The sequence below is a fragment of the Hypanus sabinus genome, chromosome 28 (assembly GCF_030144855.1).
Source record: "Hypanus sabinus isolate sHypSab1 chromosome 28, sHypSab1.hap1, whole genome shotgun sequence".
Classification (NCBI taxonomy): domain Eukaryota; kingdom Metazoa; phylum Chordata; class Chondrichthyes; order Myliobatiformes; family Dasyatidae; genus Hypanus; species Hypanus sabinus.
Window position 1 is genome coordinate 24,236,087 of NC_082733.1, and position 20,850 is coordinate 24,256,936.

The 20,850-nt window shown below is 38.6% G+C and overlaps 1 protein-coding gene across 2 annotated transcripts in view; it reads right to left on the reverse strand.

Annotated features, from left to right (window-relative positions):
- LOC132382492 (NAD(P) transhydrogenase, mitochondrial-like) overlaps window positions 1-20,850 on the reverse strand; it is a 77,272-nt gene that overhangs the window by 14,920 nt on the left and 41,502 nt on the right. For both annotated transcript variants that reach the window (XM_059952742.1, XM_059952741.1), the window contains exons 15-20: window positions 18,132-18,365; window positions 15,952-16,112; window positions 14,983-15,162; window positions 9,355-9,514; window positions 5,263-5,344; window positions 4,305-4,423 (exon numbers count right to left, since the gene is read on the reverse strand). In XM_059952742.1, the coding sequence (XP_059808725.1) occupies window positions 4,305-4,423; window positions 5,263-5,344; window positions 9,355-9,514; window positions 14,983-15,162; window positions 15,952-16,112; window positions 18,132-18,365 (936 nt within the window). The remainder of the gene's footprint in view (window positions 1-4,304; window positions 4,424-5,262; window positions 5,345-9,354; window positions 9,515-14,982; window positions 15,163-15,951; window positions 16,113-18,131; window positions 18,366-20,850) is intronic.

Here is a 20,850-nt window from a genome sequence, read left to right on the forward strand (position 1 = left end):
TTATATCCATAGTGATCGAACTGGTAAACTGTTAGCTAATCAATTAAAAGCTATCTCGACTAAGCGACAAATTATTAAAATTCGTAAACAAGACGGTAATCTAACTACTGATCATAAAGAAATCAACAACACTTTTCAAGATTTTTATAAATCTTTATATCAATCAGAATTTGATGGCGATCTGTCCATGATGGATAATTTTTTTAACAATTTGAATATTCCCAAACTGACAGATGAAGATCGTAGCATGTTTGATGCTCCTATCTCTATGGCCGAAATAGGACAGGCTATCTCGTTAATGAATTCAGGGAAAGCTCCTGGTCCTGATGGTTATATTATAGAATTTTTTAAAACTTTTTCTTCTTCGCTTTCCCCTTGGTTATGTGAAATTTTTAATGATGCATTTGCTGAGAAGAGATTACCTCAATCTTTTTATGAAGCTACTATCTCTCTAATTCTTAAAAAAGATAAGGATCCTACTTATGTGCATCTTATCGCCCTATATCACTATTAAATGTAGACTATAAGATTCTTACAAAAATTTTAGCCATTAGGTTAGAAAAGGTACTATCACAGATTATTTCAGAAGACCAAACTGGTTTTATTAGGAATCGGTATTCCTTTTTTAATGTTAGAAAATTGATTAATATAATTTATACTTCATCACCCATAATTCCAGAATGTGTTATTTCATTAGATGCTGAAAAAGCTTTTGATAGAGTTGAATGGACATACTTATTTAATGCTTTGAGATATTTTAAATTTAGTCCTAATTTTATATCATGGATCAAACTAATATATTATAAACCTGTTGCTTCTGTTCTTACAAATAATTACAGATCCTCTTTTTTTCAATTATCTCGTGGTACGAGACAAGGTTGTCCCTTAAGTCCTTTATTATTTAATATCGCATTAGAACCTTTAGCCATTGCTATTCGTGAATCTCCTAATATTTCTGGTATTACCCGTAATGAGAAGTTATACAAGTTATCACTTTATGCTGATGACTTGTTGTTATATATTTCTGATCCTGACAGGTCTATTCCCGCTATTTTATCCTTGTTGGCTCAATTTGGTAGTTTTTCTGGTTATAAACTAAACTTGGATAAGAGTGATTTATTCCCTTTAAACGCGCAAACTTTATTGAATGATAGGATACCATTTAAAGTTGTTACTGATAACTTTATCTATTTAGGTATAAAAATTAACAAGAAATATAAAGATTTATTTAGACTGAATTTTTTACCTATGCTCCATCAAATTCAACAACTTACTACAAGATGGTCTCCCCTATCCTTATCATTAGTTGGTCGGATTAATGCTATTAAAATGATGATTTTACCGAAATTTTTATATTTATTTCAAGCTTTACCAATTTTTATTCCTAAATCTTTTTTTGATAATATTGATTCAAAAATTTCCTCATTTGTGTGGCAAAATAAAAACCCCAGGTTAAGTAAAAGGCAATTACAAAAATCTAAAAAAGATGGTGGTTTAGCTTTACCTAACTTTAGATTTTACTATTGGGCGAATAATATTCGTAACCTAATATATTGGAAATTAGATTTGGATTCACCACTGTGCCCACAGTGGGTAAATTTAGAATGCAATGAGGTACAGGGATATTCTCTATTCTCCGTTCTTGGTTCTTCTCTTCCTATTGATTTAGTTAAATTCAATAAACAGTTATCTAATCCTGTTGTCAAACATACATTACGAATTTGGTTTCAATTTCGTAAGTTTTTTACTCTGAAAAACTTTGTTCTTGATAGCCCTATCTTAATTATTTTTTTTCAAACCTTCTTTGACAGATCAAGCTTTTAGCATATGGAAAAGGAAAGGTATAAAATGTTTTTGTGATTTTTTTTTAAAGGTAGTTTGATGTCTTTCGACCAACTTTCCAACAAATTTAAGTTACCTAAATCTAATTTTTTTTTAGATATTTACAAATCAGAAATTTTCTACATAAAGTTCTACCATCTTCCCCCAATTCAACTTCAATGGTTTTCTCAGATTTGATTTTTACCTTAAATCCTTGTCAGAAGGGATTAGTGGCTTTTACTTATAATACGATTATGAAGATACAACCAGAAATATCAGGTAGAATTAAACAAGAATGGGAAAAAGAACTTCAATATAATATATCAACAGAAAAATGGGAAAAAATTTTACAAATGGTTAATTCTTCTTCTATATGTGCTAAACATGATTTAATACAATTTAAAATTGTACATAGAGCTCATATGTCTAAAGATAAGCTTGCTCGATTCTATTCTCATATTAACCCTCAATGTGACAGATGTCATTCAGATGTGGCTTCATTGACCCATACATTTTAGTCATGTCCCACTTTACATAACTATTGGAAGGACATATTTGCTACCATTTCCTCAATTTGGAATATCGATTTACAACCTCATTTTATTACTGCAATTTTTGGTATACCAAATGAGGATGATAATCAGTTTTCCCCTTCAATGAGACGAATGATTGCTTTTGTAACATTAATGGCCAGAAGGTCTATATTACAAAATTGGAAAGTAAATCCTCCTACCACGTTTCAGTGGTTCTCTCAAACTATTTCTTATCTGAGCTTGGAAAAAATTAGAAGCACTATTTTTGACTCATCAATTAAATTTGAAGAAACTTGGGGACCGTTCATTCGACATTTTCATATGAATTAATTTGACCTCTTCCAGACCTTTTCTCTGCTTATTCTTGTTCAGATATGGAGTTCCGGAGTTTTTGACACTATCATATACATATAAACTGTTATTATTGCCCATGTTAGTTTAGTTTTGTGTTTTTTTTTCAATATATATTTTTTCTTGTATTTTAAATTTTTTTTTCTTCTTTTGATGATTATTTTTATTTTTTTCATATATAATTATTATAGACTTGATTGATTAATATACTACTTTTTTTGTTGTTGATATTTAATAGGATATTGTTATCTTATTATTAATGTAATCTCAAGTCTATTGCACTTATAACCTATTCACTATTATGTTATGTTTTCTTTATATATGAAATTCAATAAAAAGATTGAAAAAGAAAAAAAAAAGAAAAAAAAAAACAATACTTTGCAGAAATACTAAGATGACACTGAAAACTAACCAAAATTAGAGGAAAAGGCTTTGGTACTTCTAGTTTATGCTATGGTCTTGTTTATTTTTTTTCTGCATACAAAATCTGGAAGCAAGCTAAAACCTTGAAATAAATAATGAACAAATGTTTCTACTTAAACCTTTCACTGCATGAGTGAGCACCATCCTTGGATGCCCATGGCCTCCATTTGCTTCCAAGTTAACTCTACACATATTTTCATCTGAAATTAAACTTCTTAAAACTGTTAAATCCTGGATTGCTGTCAATATGTTACCCCGTCTACTGAAAAGCTCAAAATAAAAAAAAAGAGAAAATGTGCAGATGCTGGAAATCCAAGTCAACACACACAAAATGCTGGAGGACCTCAGGCAGCATCCATGGAAAAGAGCAAACAGTTGATGATTTAGGCTGACACCCCTCATCAGGAGTAGAATGGAAGAGGAGAAGTCAGGGTAAGAAGGTGGGTGGGGGGGGAAGGGAGGAAGAAGTACAAGGTGGTAGGTGATAGGTGAAACCAGGAGAGGGAGAGTGGGTGAAGTAAGGAGCTGGGAGTTGATTGGTGAAAGAGATGAAGGGATGGAGAAGGGGGAATCTGATGGAAGATAGAAGGCCATAGAGGAAAGGAAAGGGGGGGGGGAGCACAAGAGGGAGCTGATGGGCAGGTAAGGAGATAAGGTTAGCGGGAAACAGAAATGGGGAATTGTGGGGGGGGGGGGGGGGTAATTACCAGAAGATCGAGAAATCGATGTTCGTGCCATCAGGTTGGATACATAACATTTACTTTTGCTGATTGAAATCTAATTCTTTGGCAACTTAAAAAATCACGAAACTACATTTAGTCTGGGCAGTGGATACATTGCATCATTTTAGTTTTCAAATAAACAGGAAGTTAGATCAATGTAGTTCATTGTCTAAGAACTGACCATGTAAGCTTTGACAAAAGATGAGTGCCACACATGCTAATTATAAAGACAGGAGTTTAAGCATAACCATCCTGCTTTATCAGATATCTACTATAAGCAACTTGGTTAAAGAAACACCAAACGTTCCCTCCTATTTTAGTGAAGCACAACTTTGCCACTGTGTCTGCAAAACGTCTCACAGTTACACAGAGGTGTAGTTTTCTCTGGATAGGGACAGGTAATTAAAAAAAAAAGAGGCTAGTGATGCCTCTGAACTTAGAAGTGTCCTCTCACCTGGGAAATCATTATTGATCTCATCCATTTCTAAAACAACATCGTAAGGTACACCTGCCTCAGCCAGAAGCACATTAAGTTGACCAGGCATTCGACCAGCCACAGGATGTATTCCAAATCTGCAAATTATAATTCAGTTAATTACTAAGGCTACTTTGAAATAATAATGGCACAATTATAACACAGCTTTTATTATTTATTTTTTATTAGATCAAAATGAACCTCTGGCCATGGGGGAAGATCCTTGCAAGTTAAGACAGGCATAATTGGGCAAGAACTCTTACAGCAAGGTGGCCTCTCAAAGTACATTACTCACAGTACTGGTATCCTTGATGTTGAACTATATACTGCAGATCTTCTTAAAAAATACTTGAGAGCACTAAGATTTGTTTCTCAAAATCGACTTACTTCTGGATGTTGGATACAAAATGTCTAATTGTGCTTTCTTCAAAATTTAACCAATTAGCTTAAGTCATATGACTGTGCCTTCCAGATTTGACAAATAGAGATACGCTCTTGTTTAACTATGGATTCCCTGAATAAGCTGTTACAGCTTTCACAGAAGGTCAATGGACATTTGGAGACAAAAGAGAATGCAAATGCAAACACTCCAATTTGCAGGTTCACACACTCCCCTGGAAGGACTCCAGAACTCAGTGGCTCAAGCAGCCCCTGCAGGAGAAAAGGAAATGTAGAAGATTCATTTGGAACCCTGCTTCAGGATTAACACAGAGCTTTGACCAGAAATATCAATAATTACTTTTCTCCCACAGATACCGCTTGAACTACAGAGTTCTTCCATCATACTGTTTGCCAATGGACATCCCTTTGATACATGAAGTGGATTTCCACAGATCACTAGACAAATTAAGGCAATCAAGGGAATTAAGTAAATTAATGTCTATCTACAATTAAAATAGAAAATAACCATTCATTTTGGAGAAAAGCAAGTTCTTACCTGACTTTCTTCCCTTGTTCAACTAGCATCTTGACCATGTCAGCAATTGGATACTGAGCTTTTGCAGCACACAAGCCCCAACCTGCAATATAAAGCACAGACAGGTTTGCTTCCAAATTAAATTATTTTACTTCTTTGTTTTGAAAACTTCTGATGCTTCAGAACACAGCAGTATAAATTCATTACAGGGATCAATGTTTGAGTTCTACCCCTAAATTCCTGCTGGAACATGTCGAGGTTAAGAAAGAAGATGTGGCGGAGCTTTAGAAAAACATTTAGATAAATCCCCAGAGCCAGACAGAATACACCTCAGTTTAATATAAGAGAGGGAAGAGATTGATGCACCTTTGGTGATGATCTATGCGTTCTAACTGCCTACAGTAGTTGTACCAGAAGACTGGAGGGTGATAAACTATATTCCTTTGATCAAGAATGTTAATAGGGATCATCCTGAGAATTACAGACTTCCGAGTCTTACATTAGCAAACTATTAGAAAAAATTCTTAGAGATAGTATTTATGAGTATTTAGAGAAGCATAGTCTGATTAGGGATAGTCAGCATGGATTTGTGAGGGGCAGTTCATGCCTCATGAGTCTGACAAAACAAACTGATGAAAGTAGAGCAGTGGATGTGATGTATATGGATTTTACTAAGGCTTTCAACAAGGTTCCCTACTGCAGGTTCACTCAGAAAGTCAAGAAACATGGGATTCAGGAAAACTTGCCTGCATGGATTCGGAATTGGCTTGCCCGCAGAAGACCGAGAGTAATAAGTATACGGCGTGTATTCCCCGCTGGAGATCTATGACTAGTGGTGTTCTGCGGGGATCTGTTCAGAGACCCCTGCTCTTTGTGATTTTTATAAATGACTTGGATGAAGTGGAAGTGAGGATCAGGAAGTTTGAAGATGGCTCAGAGGTTTGTGGAATTGTGGATAGTGTAGAAGGTTGTCAATGGGACATTGATTAGATGCTGAGCTGTGAGGTGGCAGGTAAGATTCAATCCAGAGAAGTGTGAAGTGATACACCTTGGAAGGCAGACTACAGAGTTAATGGCAGGATTCTCAGCAGTGTGGAGGAACAGAGTGATCTTGGGGTCCACGTCCATAGACTTCTCAAAGTTATGACACAAGTTGATAGGGTGGTTAAGAAGCCAGATGGTGTGTTGGGACTTCATTAGTCAGGGGAGTGAGTTCAAGAACTATGAAGTAATGCTGCAGCTCTAAAAAAACACTCTGGTTAGACCACACTAAGAATATTGTATTCAGTTCTGGTCATATCACAAAAAGGATGTGGAAACTTAGAGGGGGTGAAGGAGGTTGAAACTTTAGAGTGGGTGTAGAGGAGACTTACCAGAATTCTGCCTGGAGTAAAGAACATGTCTCATGAGGAAAGGTTGAGTGAACTGGGGCTTTTCTCTTTGGAATAAAGTAGGATGAGAGGTGACTTGATAGAGGTGTATGAGATGGTAAAAGGTAAAAATAGTATAGATAAGCAGTGTCTTTTTCCAAGAGCAGTGATGGTGAATATGAGAGGGCATATTTTAAGGTGACTGGATTAAAGTATAGGGGGTATGTCAAAGGCAAGGTATTTTACTATATGATGTAAGAACATGGAATGTACTGCTGGGTGAGTGGTAGAGGCAGATACATTAGGGACATTTAAGAAATTCTTCGATAGGGACATGTATGAAAAAAAGTGGAGGGCTATGTCAGAAGGAAGAGTTCAATTGATCTTTAAGTTGGCCAAAGGGTCTGCACTGTGCTGTAATAATCTACATTCTGTGTTCCATAAAGCCTATTCTCCAGGTTCAGCCTGTCGAGACTACTCAGAGACATCAGTGAATATGAAACTTTTATACAGGATTTAATCATTTTCTGTGATGGCTGCTATGTGCAACGCAGTTGGCATACGAGTAGGATGCTCACAATGCCTCTTGCAATCATCAGTCACAAAATACCAGCTCCAGGAAGAATTCGCTCAACTGATGAATTTCAGACTCAGTAAGTAACCTCGGAACAAGCTGATGTCAAGTGATACTGATACTTGCGTCAGGTCACTTGTTGTTTAAATATTTAAGTTAGCTGTGCTAAGGTGAGGTATCTGTTGAGAGTGGGAGTTCAGTGGCACAAAGGCAAAAAGATCCTATATAGACCATCTTATATTGAATGCAGATTAACTGAGAAGTAAAACAAGCTAAGCAGGTTCGCTAGATATCATTCCTATAAAATATGATGTTTCTGAATCAAGCTGCGGTGATCTACTTTCTGAACACTTCAAGTTTCAGAAGAATAAGAATGACAATAGAGAATCAGGGATGGAGATAACTGGTGAGAAATTAGAGTGGTACTGATGATGCAGACACAACACAATCCTCCGCAGCATAGTAAATATTTCTTGTGTTATGTGATGACACAGCTGTATACAATTCTCCATTTGTGTCCAATCAAACTTTTAATGAAGTTGTAGCTAGACATTCATGTTCTCATATTCTGGGCCTTGGTTAATGAAAACTGGCATCCCTCCTGCCTGTTCAACCTCTGTTGCCACATTCAGCAATATATAGACTTGTACATTAAGGTCCTTCTGCCCTCTCCACTCCCTAGGGGCTGATCATTCATGGTGTATAGTCTGTCCTTATTGGACCCTGAAGAGGTGTTTAAATTTAGAAGACAGATCCAAAGTTAAACCAATTTTGGAACTCCCCCATTTAAGGGATGTCTACTAACTTCATGAATTGTCCAATTCTGGGCAATGTTTCTCACCCTCTGCATGCCACCTTGGCTGAACAGAGGAGCACTTCTATTAATAGACCAAGAGAACTTTGCTGCTCCAAAGAGCACTTTATGAGGTCATTCTTACCCTCAGCCATTAGGCCCCATAATGAACATAATGAATCAACCTATCGCCAGGGAAGTGATGACCCCTTCGTGTTAGACCATTTGTGGTAGCTTACCTTTTACTCTTTCTTACTTCTCTTCTAATATTTCTATATCTGCGCACTCGTAATGCTACTGTGGCACTGTAATTTCCTTTGGAATCAATAAAGTATCTATCTAATCAAATATAGCAACTTTATTTCTGACCCTTTATTGAAATGCAAGGTATTTAGTGGCATTGAATTCTTAAACTTTGCAGAAAATAAGCCTTTATTTCAGCCTTGTCAACTTTTAATGGTTTGAAAAGTATTAACAATTGTCAAACACTCTAGTACTCTCTCTCTCTCCCCCCACCCTATCTTTTCCCCCCGCACCCTCAAATTTGATTTTGATCTTTAATTTGGCATCAAGATTACTTATGCTAAGTTACACTTTGTTAATAATTTCACATTCTGACAATACGCAAATCTGATTACTTGACCATTCTCTTGAATCTGAGGTACTTGCTGTAACATCATTGGTTCACAAATTCATTAACTCATCATGCAAAATACCTCTGCAATTAAAGTTAAGATCAAAACTACCAAATGGCAGAGGCCATTAATTTTCCTGCTATAACAAATCCAGGCTCAATGCTTTTTACCAAAAAAAAATTGGAAAAGGCTTGCAGAGTAGTCTACATACAAATACTAAAATTCTTCTGCTAATTCCCTTCAACTTGTATCCCCTGGCTACCAATCTTTCTGCCAGTGTAAACAGTTACTCATTTTCTGTAAACCTTCATAATTTTGACATCTAATCAAAAGCTGTTTTGTACATTGCTTCTCCACTGAGTCAAGGGAATTGCTATGATTATGTAATAGTCCAGATGTAAAAAATTAATAATTCTAATTGTTGATTGTATTACATTTATCATACTTACCTTTATTTTCCTCCAAAACTGCCTTATGTTATCAATGATGTTATCCAACTAGAGAAATGCCGTCTCTACATTATCAACATTTGGCTTGAAATAGCATTTAAAGCAAAAAAAAAATTATCCAAATGGTAAATTTAAAAACTGATTAATCAAGTACATGTTTAGTCATGATGAATGATTGTTATACATCATTATTTCCAGATGTAGTTATATTTAAATCAAGAGTAAGAAATTAATATCTATTTCAACCTTTAGATTAAAATATTAGCAGATCAACAGTTTCAGAGGCTCTTACCTGGGGTGATAATAATTGAATTAGCCTCTCTGATCATTTCAATAGCCTGATCCACATTAACTTCAGTGTGAGTTCCCACAATTTCCATGGGTTTGCCTGTGCCAGTGGATGATGTTCCATATCCACCCAAGATTACATTGGGTAATGAACGATTCATGGCCTGAAAAGTGAAGTGCCATGACATGTGGGTATGAAGAAAGCATGGGAGTTTCATATTATTGCTTACATACAAATACACTCAGTGGCCACTTTGTTAGGTACCCAGTCTAATACCCTGGGAAAGGTTTCACTTGTTACATAATGGTCGTTCCGTAGAAGCAGTGCTCGAGTTATGGTTAGAGATAACGGGTGCTTTGGAACATGAGCTGTTCAATGAAGGGTGTGTGTTTTTGTGTTGTGTGTCTGACACCGGTGTGAGCTCGGTCTTTTGTTCGGCAGGAGATGAAGGGAGAAAACGCCAGAGAGAAGAGGTCGTAGGACTCGACCTGGACCATGACTCAATGAAGCCTAGGGAGATTGAAGGAGGATCAGTGAAGGGGAAACTGAGCTCCAAATTGTGCACAGCAGACTGCTTCATTAAAATGGGACTTTGGTTCTTTTTTTTTGCTTTTTCTCTACTTACCCTTTAGTTAAATTAAGAATTATAAATTATAAATCATTTAATTATATGTGGTGTACCGTCTGTGATTTTGAGGTACTTATTTGTAACAGGGTAACGAATCACACAGCATCTACACAAGCAGGGGGTTTCAGGGTTTTGCACCTCAATCTCACACATTTGGCGGGGCCAGAGATTGCAGCTGACGGAACCAGAGTGTTTCACTAGCATATCTAATAAAGTGGCCACCAATCGTACATTCGTGGTCTTCTGCAGCTGTAGTCCACCCACTTCAAGGTTCGATATATTGTGCGCTCAGAGATGCTTTTTTTCACACTACTGTTGTAAGGTATGGTTATTTGAGCTACTGTTGTCTTTCTGTCAGCTTGAAACAGTCTGGCCATTCTCCTTTAACCTCTCTCATTAAAAAGGCATTTTTGCCTGAAGAACTGCTGTTCACTAGATTTTTTTTTCTTTTTCGCACCACTCTATAAACTCTAGATTGTTGTGCACGAAAACCCCAGGAGATCAGATGTTTTTGAGATTCTCAAATCAACTCCTCCGGTGCCAACAACCATTCCACCAAAGTCACTTAGCTCACATTCCCTTCCCATTCTGAAGTTTGGTCTGAACAACAACTGAACCTCTTGACCACGTCTGCATGCCTTTATGCACTGAGTTGCTGCCACATGATTGGCTGATTAGATATTTGTATTAAGGAACAAGTAGCCTTTAAAGCAAGTGGCCTTTATTAGGTGTACTTAGTAAAGTGGCCACTAAGTGTACGTTACTGATACACAGTCGGCCCTCCTTATCGGCGAGGGATTGGTTCTGGGACCCCTTGCGGATACCATAAAACGCGGATACTCAAGTCCCTTATTCAACCTGTCTCAGTGTGGTGGACATAAGGACCCGGAGGTGGAGCTCTGAATCCGTAGTGTCTCTGTGCACGAAAACAATCATAATCATGATTGAAAATGAAGTGGAAATAATAAAGCGATCAGAAAGAGATGAAACGCCATCAGTCATTGGAAAAGCGTTAGGCTACAGTTGGTCAACGATCAGAACAATTTTAAAGGATAAAGTGAGAAAGGCCTTGCCCTGATGAAAGCTACAATTATTACTAAGCAATGCAGTGGTTTAATTATTGGGTTTTGGGGTTTTGGGTTTTTGATCCTCCACATCACTCAGGCATGGATGGAGAGCGCACTCGATAGCGGTCTGTCCGTGGATCGAACTCAGGAACTTCTGTTCCCGAGTCCGGTGCTGAACCATACATTCTTAACTGCATAGAAAGGTAAAAAATAAGACAAACGTTTGACTAACTAGTGCTAAATAATACCGGATGTACCTGTTCCGACTTACTTTAGTAAGAGAACTTCCCATTTTTCTCGATCTTGATCCACGATAACCTACGCATATCCTCCCATATACTTTAAATCATCTCTAGATTACTTGCAATACCTAATACAATGCAAATGCTATGTAAAATAGTTGTTATACTGCATTATTTAGGGAATAATGACAAGAAAAAAAGAAGTCTGTACATGCTTGATCAACAAGTGCTGGAAGAGCACTTCCGGGTTTTCTTGATTCGTGGTTGGTTGAATTCATGCACGTGGAACTCGCGTATAAGGAGGGCCGACTGTACTTCTATAACATTTTCAATTTAGTTGTGGTTTGGAATTAACCAGTCAATGACCCAACGAAGATACGAGAGCTGTGCACTAGAAGTATTACATGGCTAGCATGCACTGATCTTTCAGAACTCATACACATTTCATGGAACTATAGCTGAGAACATTAGAAATAAAAGCAGAAGACCATTTTGCCACTCATGCTGGCTTTGCCATTCAACAAGATCATGGCTGGTCCTTTGCTTCAATGATACTTTCCCATATCCTTCGACCCCCTTGTTGTCCAAAAATCTATCAAGGCAACATTAATATATTCAGCAAGTGAGCAAGCCCTCTTGGTGAAAGAAAGCTAAAGATCAAAATTCTCATGGTGAAGACATTATCCAGTCTTAATCACGAATGGTCTATCCCATGTTTTGGAAGTGTGACCATTAATTCCAGGCATCACACACACACAGAAAACATTAATCTTGATGTGTTCTCTCAAACCATTTAAGAACTTCAAATATTTTGATGAAATCACCTCTCATTCTTCTAAATTCTAGAGGCTATTGGACCAGAGGTGCTGAAGGTCTCCTCATGCAACAATTCCTGCACTCACCAGCCAAAGAATCAATTTATCAATGGAAAACTGCAGATGCTAGAACTGAAATGAAAGAAGACATGCTGGAAGAACTCGGCCAGTGAAGCAGCATTCATGCAAAGACAAAACAAGATAACCTTTGGGTCAGGGACACTTCATCAGAACTGACGGTAGAGGGGTTAGAGCTTTCAAAGCAGAGGAGAGAAGTGAAAGACTAAAATAGAACTGGATAGAAGAGCTAAGGGTTTAGAGTTTTCAAAGTAGAGCAAGGGAGAGGAAAGAAGTGAAAGACTAAATTAGAACTGGATAGAAGAGCTAAGGGTTTAGAGCTTTCAAAGTAGAGCAGGGGAGAAGAGAGAAGTGAAAGACTAAATTAGAACTGGGTAAGGAGAGCCAAGATGTCTGACAAAAGAAACTCTACTTTAAAAACTGCAAACTCTCCACTATGGCTCCAGTTCAGAGTAGGAGTCCCTGACCCAAAAGGTTAAAAGGTTTCTTTCCACTGATCCTCCGTAACTTCTGCCACCTCCAATGGGATCCCACTACCAAGCACATCTTTCCCTCCCCTCCCCTTCTGTTTTCTGCAGGGATCGCTCCCTACACAACTCCCTTGTCCATTCGTTCCCCCCCCCCCCATCCCTTCCCACCAATCTCCCTCCTGGCACTTATCCTTGTAAGCGGAACAAGTGCAACACCTGCCCTTACATCTCCTCTCTCACTACCATTCAGGGGCCCAGACAGTCCTTCCAGGTGAGGTGACACTTAACCTGCGAGTCGGCTGGTGTGGTATACTGCGTCCGGTGCTCCCGGTGTGGCCTTTTATATACTGGTGAGACCTGACGCAGACTGTGAGACCGTTTCGCAGAACACCTACACTCTGTCCGCCAGAGAAAGCAGGATCTCCCAGTGGCCACACATTTTAATTCCATGTCCCATTCCCATTCTGATATGTCTGTCCATGGCCTCCTCTACTGTCAAGATGAAGCCACACTCAGGTTGGAAGAACAACCTGATATACTGTCTGGGCAGCCTCCAACCTGATGGTATGAACATTGACTTCTCTAACTTTTGTTAATGCCCCTCCTCCCCTTCTTACCCCATCCCTGATTTATTTATTTCCCCCTCCCCTTTTTGTTTTTTCTCTGCCCATCACTCTACCTGTTCTCCATCTCCCTCTGATGCTCCCCTCCCCATTTTTAATTTCTCCCAAGGCCTCCCGTCTCATGATCCTTTCCCTTCTCCAGCTCTGTATCCCTTTTGCCAATCACCTTTCCAGCTCTTAGCTTCAGCCCACCCCTCCGGTCTTCTATCATTTCACATTTCCCCCTCTCCCCACTACTTTCAAATTTCTGAGTCCTGATGAAGGGTCTCAGCCCGAAACGTCGACAGTGCTTCTCCCTATAGATGCTGCCTGGCCTGCTGTGTTCCACCAGCATTTTGTGTGTGTTGCTTGAATTTCCAGCATCTACAGATTTCCTCGTGTTTGCTCTTTCCACTGATGATGCTTGACCAGCTGAATCAATCTGGAAATATTTGCTGCTTTCTTTTTAATCACAGATATTGCCTTCTTTGGATACAGAGACTAGATCGGTACACAGTATTCCAGATACATTCTTACCAGATGAATTCTCTATGTCGCTACAGTAAGAAGAGCTTACTCTCAGAGTTCTCACTATAGATGCTGCCTGGCCTGCTGTGTTCCACCAGCATTTTGTGTGTGTTGTTGTTTGAATTTCCAGCATCTGCAGATTTCCTCGTGTTTACTCTCAGAGACAAATGTTTACTTGCAGGGTTAAATACTAGCCTTACCAACTACCTGCTGTAGCCAAATAATCCTCTTTACAATTCAAGGTGCCAGCCAGCTTTTCATCACAAGCAAAACATGGACAGATGGCACTTGATGAACAGTTGAAGCCCCAACACCAAGCCCTTTGGCGCTTTACTAATTAGTCTTGCTAGTCAGTGCATCTCAAACCAAATATAAACTCATTATTCCTGCTCTTTTACTCTCCGTTAATCAATCTTCAATCCAAACCAATATATTACACCCTACTCACAAGCACTTTATTTCGATTTAAATTACCTCACGTGGCATATTACTGAATGCCCTCATTTGCTTTGCTAGTTGCAATGTTGTAAAACTTAGTTTTGTTAACTGTAATTTTCCTTTCATTAATTCATAATGATTTCCCCCAATTATTCCACTTGCTCAAAAAAGTTCAGCATTTTTCTCTGGTACTAGGCTAAATGTTCCATTGTTCCCCTTTTCCTTTATTCTTTCTTCAAATAGTGGAATGAAATATGGGAGCTTCCAATACCTGGTATCTGGTATTGAAGTTCTTTGGAAGTTGACAATGTCCATCTCCATTGTGACTGCTTTCAATACCCTGGGATACAAATTTTTAATTCCTGGAAGTTTTTACTTTTGCGTTTCAGTCAAACTAGTTTACCAATTTTGCCTTTTAAAAATAATGTAAATTTCTTTCTGCTCTTCATTTATTCCAGGCCTGCTATTTTCCATGACTACCAGTAGGGCTTTTGTGTTCATCCATATGCAAAGTCACAAAAGCACATTTAACTTCTATGAAGTGGAAAATGGGAATTCCCCACTTCAGTCTGTAATATATCAACGTTAGCTTGGTGTGATTTGTGTGATGACACCACCATATTCTAAGCATCTTTTATTCACTGATCCTCAAGAATAAGAATGTAAACCCTAGGGCAATGACTTTACAGAACCCTGCATTTGCTTCCACATTCCCTGTTCAAAATTAAAAATATAACAAGCTCTGGAGTTATAAAAATCTTACCACACACATGATGTAGGACAGTATAGCACCAGAAGATCCAATTAGAGCGCCAACAATTGTCATTAAATTGTTGTCCAGGAGAAAACCTTCTGCACACAAGGCCCAGCCAGAATAACTGTTTAACACAGTAATCACAACAGGCATGTCGGCTCCACCAATGGCTGCTGTTAGAGTCACACCCTGGACACAAAATAGGACACAATAGCATTATAATAGGATAATATTCATCGCCACCTTCATTTAGGCAAGAGCAAATCATGATCTCACTAAAATGGATTTTGCCTCTTTTACCCCTTGTGTAGTAATCACTCCTTAAAATAAAGTCTCCTACATTAATTCTAATATAGTCCTCTACCTATCATGCTTCTTGTCCTAATTCATGGATGGTGTAAATAGTAAATCAGAGAAACACCTCACCTTCAAAGCTCAAGTACCTTGACTGACCAGATGGCCTTCACCACCTAACCCCAGTTTAATATTGATGTACTATGAATGTTTCATACTTGTGACCAAACCTTGGTTACCAACAGCACAAGTTATACTTCATTTAATACTAATTTTACCCGATTTATGCTCTGCTGATTTGCCGTACAATATTTTGTTTGCCTCTTGATTATTGCTCTACAAACTTGATTCTATGAGGTTTAAAGTGTGACGTTTGCTGCGACCCCGGACATTTCAGACTCTTGCTTTTACTGCCATGAACAATCATCTGATTGTTCATGATTTTTCACAATGTAAAAAGATTGTGTGTTTTTAATTGAAGAAAACTATGGGGTATGAATGAGTACCAATCCCCAACTTGACCAAACTGAATTTATTTCTTACAATTTTATGTTTACAAAACTACTAGATATCTTCTACGTTATTCAATTTAACCCAAATGAAATCAGCTATAGCAACGTTGCTTGAAAATAAATAATCGATACCTGTTTGTCCAAGAAACACAGGGAATTGTGACCTTCTTACCATGACTGTTGACAGAGCAGAGACACTTAGTAGGCAAGTCATGCCTGTGGTGTAACTGGGATCCAGCATAAACGGCACGATTCCACCCACTGAAGCTGCAAGTAATCCAGCATTCAAGTAATGCCGGCCAGGTAACATAAGCGGAGCCGAGTTCAGTAAACCTATAAGCAAGGAGTCAAATGGTAAATAGGACCAAGTTTTTGTAATCCTGAAGGGAACCTTACTGAATGAGTTACTTAAGTGCCAGAGACCCAGATTCAATACTGACCAGCTGGGGGAGGGGAGTTGGAGAGAGAAGATGGAGGGAGGGAGGGTGTGAGTGTGTGTGTGTGTGTTTCTGAACACTTCTACTACCCACTGACTGCCTTCCTTTCTGTGCTCAGTTTCCTCATACATTCCACACTTGTACAGATTGGTAGGTAAATTGCCTTGAGCGAGCTAATTAATATAGAGACTGGGGGGGGTGTTATAATAGAGAATATGCGGAGAATAAAACCTAGGTTCAATGTAGGATTAATGTAAAGTGGATGGCTGAAAGTTGGTGTAGACACAGTGGACTGGCCACTCTGAAAACAAGCCTCTCCACTTTATTTCATGAAGGAAGTTGAATCTCAGTGGAAAAGATAGTGGGATAATTTCTAATCACGGTAACAGGTCTATGACTGTGTCTGACTCATAGTAATAATAATAATGAGGACCAGATTAAATGGTAAATATCTATTTCACTATTGCTACAGATATTTATCTTCAATAATTGTATTAAATTCTCAACTCCATAACTAGCCAAAGAAAACACTTCTAGATCTTTTTCTTCAATTTCCTCCTAAAAATTGCTATGATTAAGCAGCATGATTCATCTCCTATGCTGTCTGTGAAAGCTGGCCACTTTCCATCAGTGGAAACTGCAATCTTTTAAATGAGTACTGCTGTACTTCCGAGCACTTTGGTTACCTTTTGAGTGCACACATTACCTTCAAGATCAAACAGGTACTCTCTCTTGTTTCTGTCAATGAATTGGATCACAGAGTCGATGACTTTGTAGCCAAGTTTGCGGATGATATGAAGATAGGTGGAGGGAGAGGGATTGTTGAGAAAGCACAGAGGCTGCAGTAGGACTTTAAGACAAATTAGGAGAATGGGCAAAGAAGTGGTAGATGGAATACCGTATTGGGAAGTTTATGGTCACGCATCTGATGGGAGTCCTCAATCAGTATTCCCTAAAGGTTAATTTACAGGTTGAGTCAGTAGTGTGGATGGCAAATGCAACGTTCGCATTCATTTCAGGAGGACTAGAACATAAAAGCGAGGATGTAATGTTGAGGCTTTATAAAGCATTGTTAAGACCTCACTTGGAGTATTGTGAGCAGCTTTGGACACCTTATCCAAGAAAGGATGTGCTGACATTGGAGATGGTTGAAAGGAAGTTCACAAAGACGATTCCGAGAATGAAAGGCATGCCACAGGAGGAGCATTTGATGGCTCTGGGCCCATATTCTCTGCAATTCAGAAGAATGATGGGGGGGAATCTCATTGAAACCTTACCCAAAATTTGAAAGCGCTCGATAGAGTGGATGCAAAGAGGGCGTTTCCTCTGGTAGGGGAGTCTAAGACCAGAAGACACAGCCTCAGAATAAAGGGATGTCCATTTAGTCAGAGAGTGGTGAATCTGTGGAATTTGTTGCCACAGGCAGCTGTGGAAGTCAAGTCATTTTTGTATGTTTAAAGCAGAGGTTGATAGATTCTTGATTAGATAGGGCATGAAGAGTGAAAGGAGAAGGCAGGAGATTGGGGCTGAGAGGGGATTGGATCAGCCATGATGAAGTGGCGGAGCGGACTCGAAGGCCAAGGGGCCTAATTCTGCCCCTATATCTTATGGTCCCTCCAAGTTGAGAGGCAAGTACCAGACCGGACTATCAAGGAGCTGCAGTTTTCAAAAGCTCTAACTGGATGTAAAATCATTTTATGTCTGGAATTGTCCCAACTCTTGTTGCTCTGAATACTTATAAAATTCACACTCAGCAACCGCATTGTTTACTGTGGTTTATTTTTCATATATGGATTGACATGATCCATTTTAAGGCTGAGTTCATCTTCATCCAAAAATGTCATAAAGAAAGCTGTAATAAAAGATCTCAAATTGAGGTCATTTAGTTTAAGTACTTAAAATAAAAATCAGTTACCTTGCAACTTTCCATAAGCTACCAAAGAACCACTGAATGTCACACCGCCGATGTACGTGCCCAGATAAGCCACTGTCTTAATCAGATTAGCTGCGGGGTGAGTATCCAGATGTGGGAACTCAATCATATACTCAGCAACACAGGTGAGCACTGCTGCCAGGCCAACCAAACTATGAAATGCAGCGACCAGCTGGGGAAGGTCAGATATTTCAATGCGTTTGGCAATGGTGAGACCTAAGACACAAAAGAGGCATTTATAAAAAGGCGGAATATTTACCAGCGGTGTTAGCTATGGCATTAATTTGTCAAATCTTTATCCTTGCCCATCTCAATTGGTTATTACATCCAATTATATGTCTATTAACAGATAACAGACTGTCAGCATCTGCAGAATCTCTTGCTGCCCATTTCTAACATTATCAAGACTCAGCTTTGATCATATATGCACAAGCTTGAGAAAGGAAGAGCTCACTTTCCAAAGGTTATATTCATATAAATTCAACTTTCCACAACTAGGTAACTCAGTATTCCTCTTATCTTGCCTCTACCATCCCACCTCTGAAGACTTGTATCGCTTCCCATAGAAAGTATCTGATCCAGTATGGTAACTGCTCTACCAAGAAACCTCAAAGAGTGCTGGAACCAGCTCAGTATAGCACAGAAACACGTCTCCCCTCCACAAACATGAAAAAACTTGCAGATGCTGGAAATCCAAAGCAATACACATACACACAATATTCCCCTCCACAGATTCCATCTATATTTCTCACTGCCTCGGTAGAGCAGCCTGCATAATCAAAGACCCCACCAACCCAGATATTCTCTCTTCTACCCCATCCCATCAACCGGAAGATACAAAAGCCTGAAAGCACATACCCCCAAGCTCAAGTACAACTTCTAACCCGCTGTTCTAAGACCATGGATAAGCTGTTATGAAACCACGATAGGTTGACCCTTCAAAGATTAGAGGTATGCCTATGTTATAAAACCTTGAGATCCGACTCCTTACAGGCAGCCACCAAACAAAGAAACCCAAATGAGCCCATTAAAAAAACCACCAAACACTCAATGTGCAGAGAGAGAAAAAAATCCTGCAAACAACATACACAAGCAAACATCGTTCTGAGAAGTCCATAAAGAGAGTCCGTTTTCAGACCCTTCATTTCAGTGCAGAGCTGAGTAAATGTAGCAGAACAGCAAGCTAAACCAACCCCTGCCTTGCCTCAGGTCCCGATACCCTGACTTTTCAATCTGGCCCGGCACCTACTAAATTGTCGTCCTCTTGACCACATGATTAATCTTGTTATGATCTTGTGCCTTACTGTCTACCAGCACTGCATTTTCTCTGTAACTCTTAACAATTTATTCTGCATTATTATTGTCCTAACTGGTACCACCTCAATGTAATGTTGTAATGAAAAAATCTTTAAGGAGTATACAATATGAATTTTTCTACTGTACCTCAGTGTGCGACAATAATAAGCTAATTTACCAATTATCCTTGGTCTTCCTCCTCCTTCACTTCCATGCTGTCCCAACACAAACATCAGTTTACATAAGAGAAACCTCCAAAACCATGTGGTAAACGTAGACTGCTATTATCTGACAACGACACACTGAAAGGGGTATCTCTTCCTCTTTTTTTCCATTTTACTGGTTTAGCACATGGGAATTTTGCCACTAGTCTAAAGGGTTCTTCAGCTGGAGATTAAATGAAAAACGAGATGCAGAGAGATAATTTTCCCTCTGATCTTCCAAGTTCCCAGTTGGGATGCACTTGATTTCTACAGACTGTATACTTCTAGCAGTATGGCCAAAGCATTGCAGTCATCAATTAATTTCACCCTGGCATTAACTGAAGAAAAAAAATCAGAAAAACTGCAAGTTACTAGGTTTGGTTTTTCTTTTGAACTAAAATGTTAACTGATTTTCCACAGATGCTCTCTGACTAGCAAAGCGTAGCCGGCATTTTGTGTTTTTATTTCAAATTTGCATAGAAACAGTCTAACCATTAAAATTATCTGAAGCTTCTGAATGTATCTCCCTCCCATCAAGGTTTCAAAGTCACAATGCATTATCCTGCCCATTCCCTTCCTGGTCTAAAGTTCCAATTGTCAGTGTATCTGCAGATAGCAACTCAGAGCTTCTGTCTCAATTTGGAATGAGCATGTGAAAAGAGGGTCAAACATGGAAATCACGAGAGAGAGGGAAAATAAATGAAATGTAGCAAAGGAAACTAGTGAAACAAATTAAAATAAATCCAAGCAATGGAAGTAAGGATAACTCAGATTTCTTTATTTTCTGCTGTGTTTTAATCCAGTTTTCAAAATCAAGTTATGCAACCGTATGTGAGTGAGTTTAAATTCTAACACTAGTGGCCTATTTTAATGCAATAGTCTAGATTATGCTCTTACTTTTGGCAGCTGTACTGAATTTTTATATTGATGACTGTACGTTTGAGAACCATGGGGAAATAAATTGCTGCCCTGCACAAAATGAATAAAATTCCAAAAATACATGTCAAATCATTAATTTATAAAGTGACATTTCCAGAAAGGTATTTTCTAAAAAGCCAAAGGCTATGGTGTTAGGTTTCGAACAGAGCAAAGTATGTGTTGTATTTCTGTCATCATTACTATAGTTACATAAGCTGTCTGGATACCAACCTTTACAGGACTCTAGGTACCATTAACAAACCATTACAGCTAGTCCATATCAA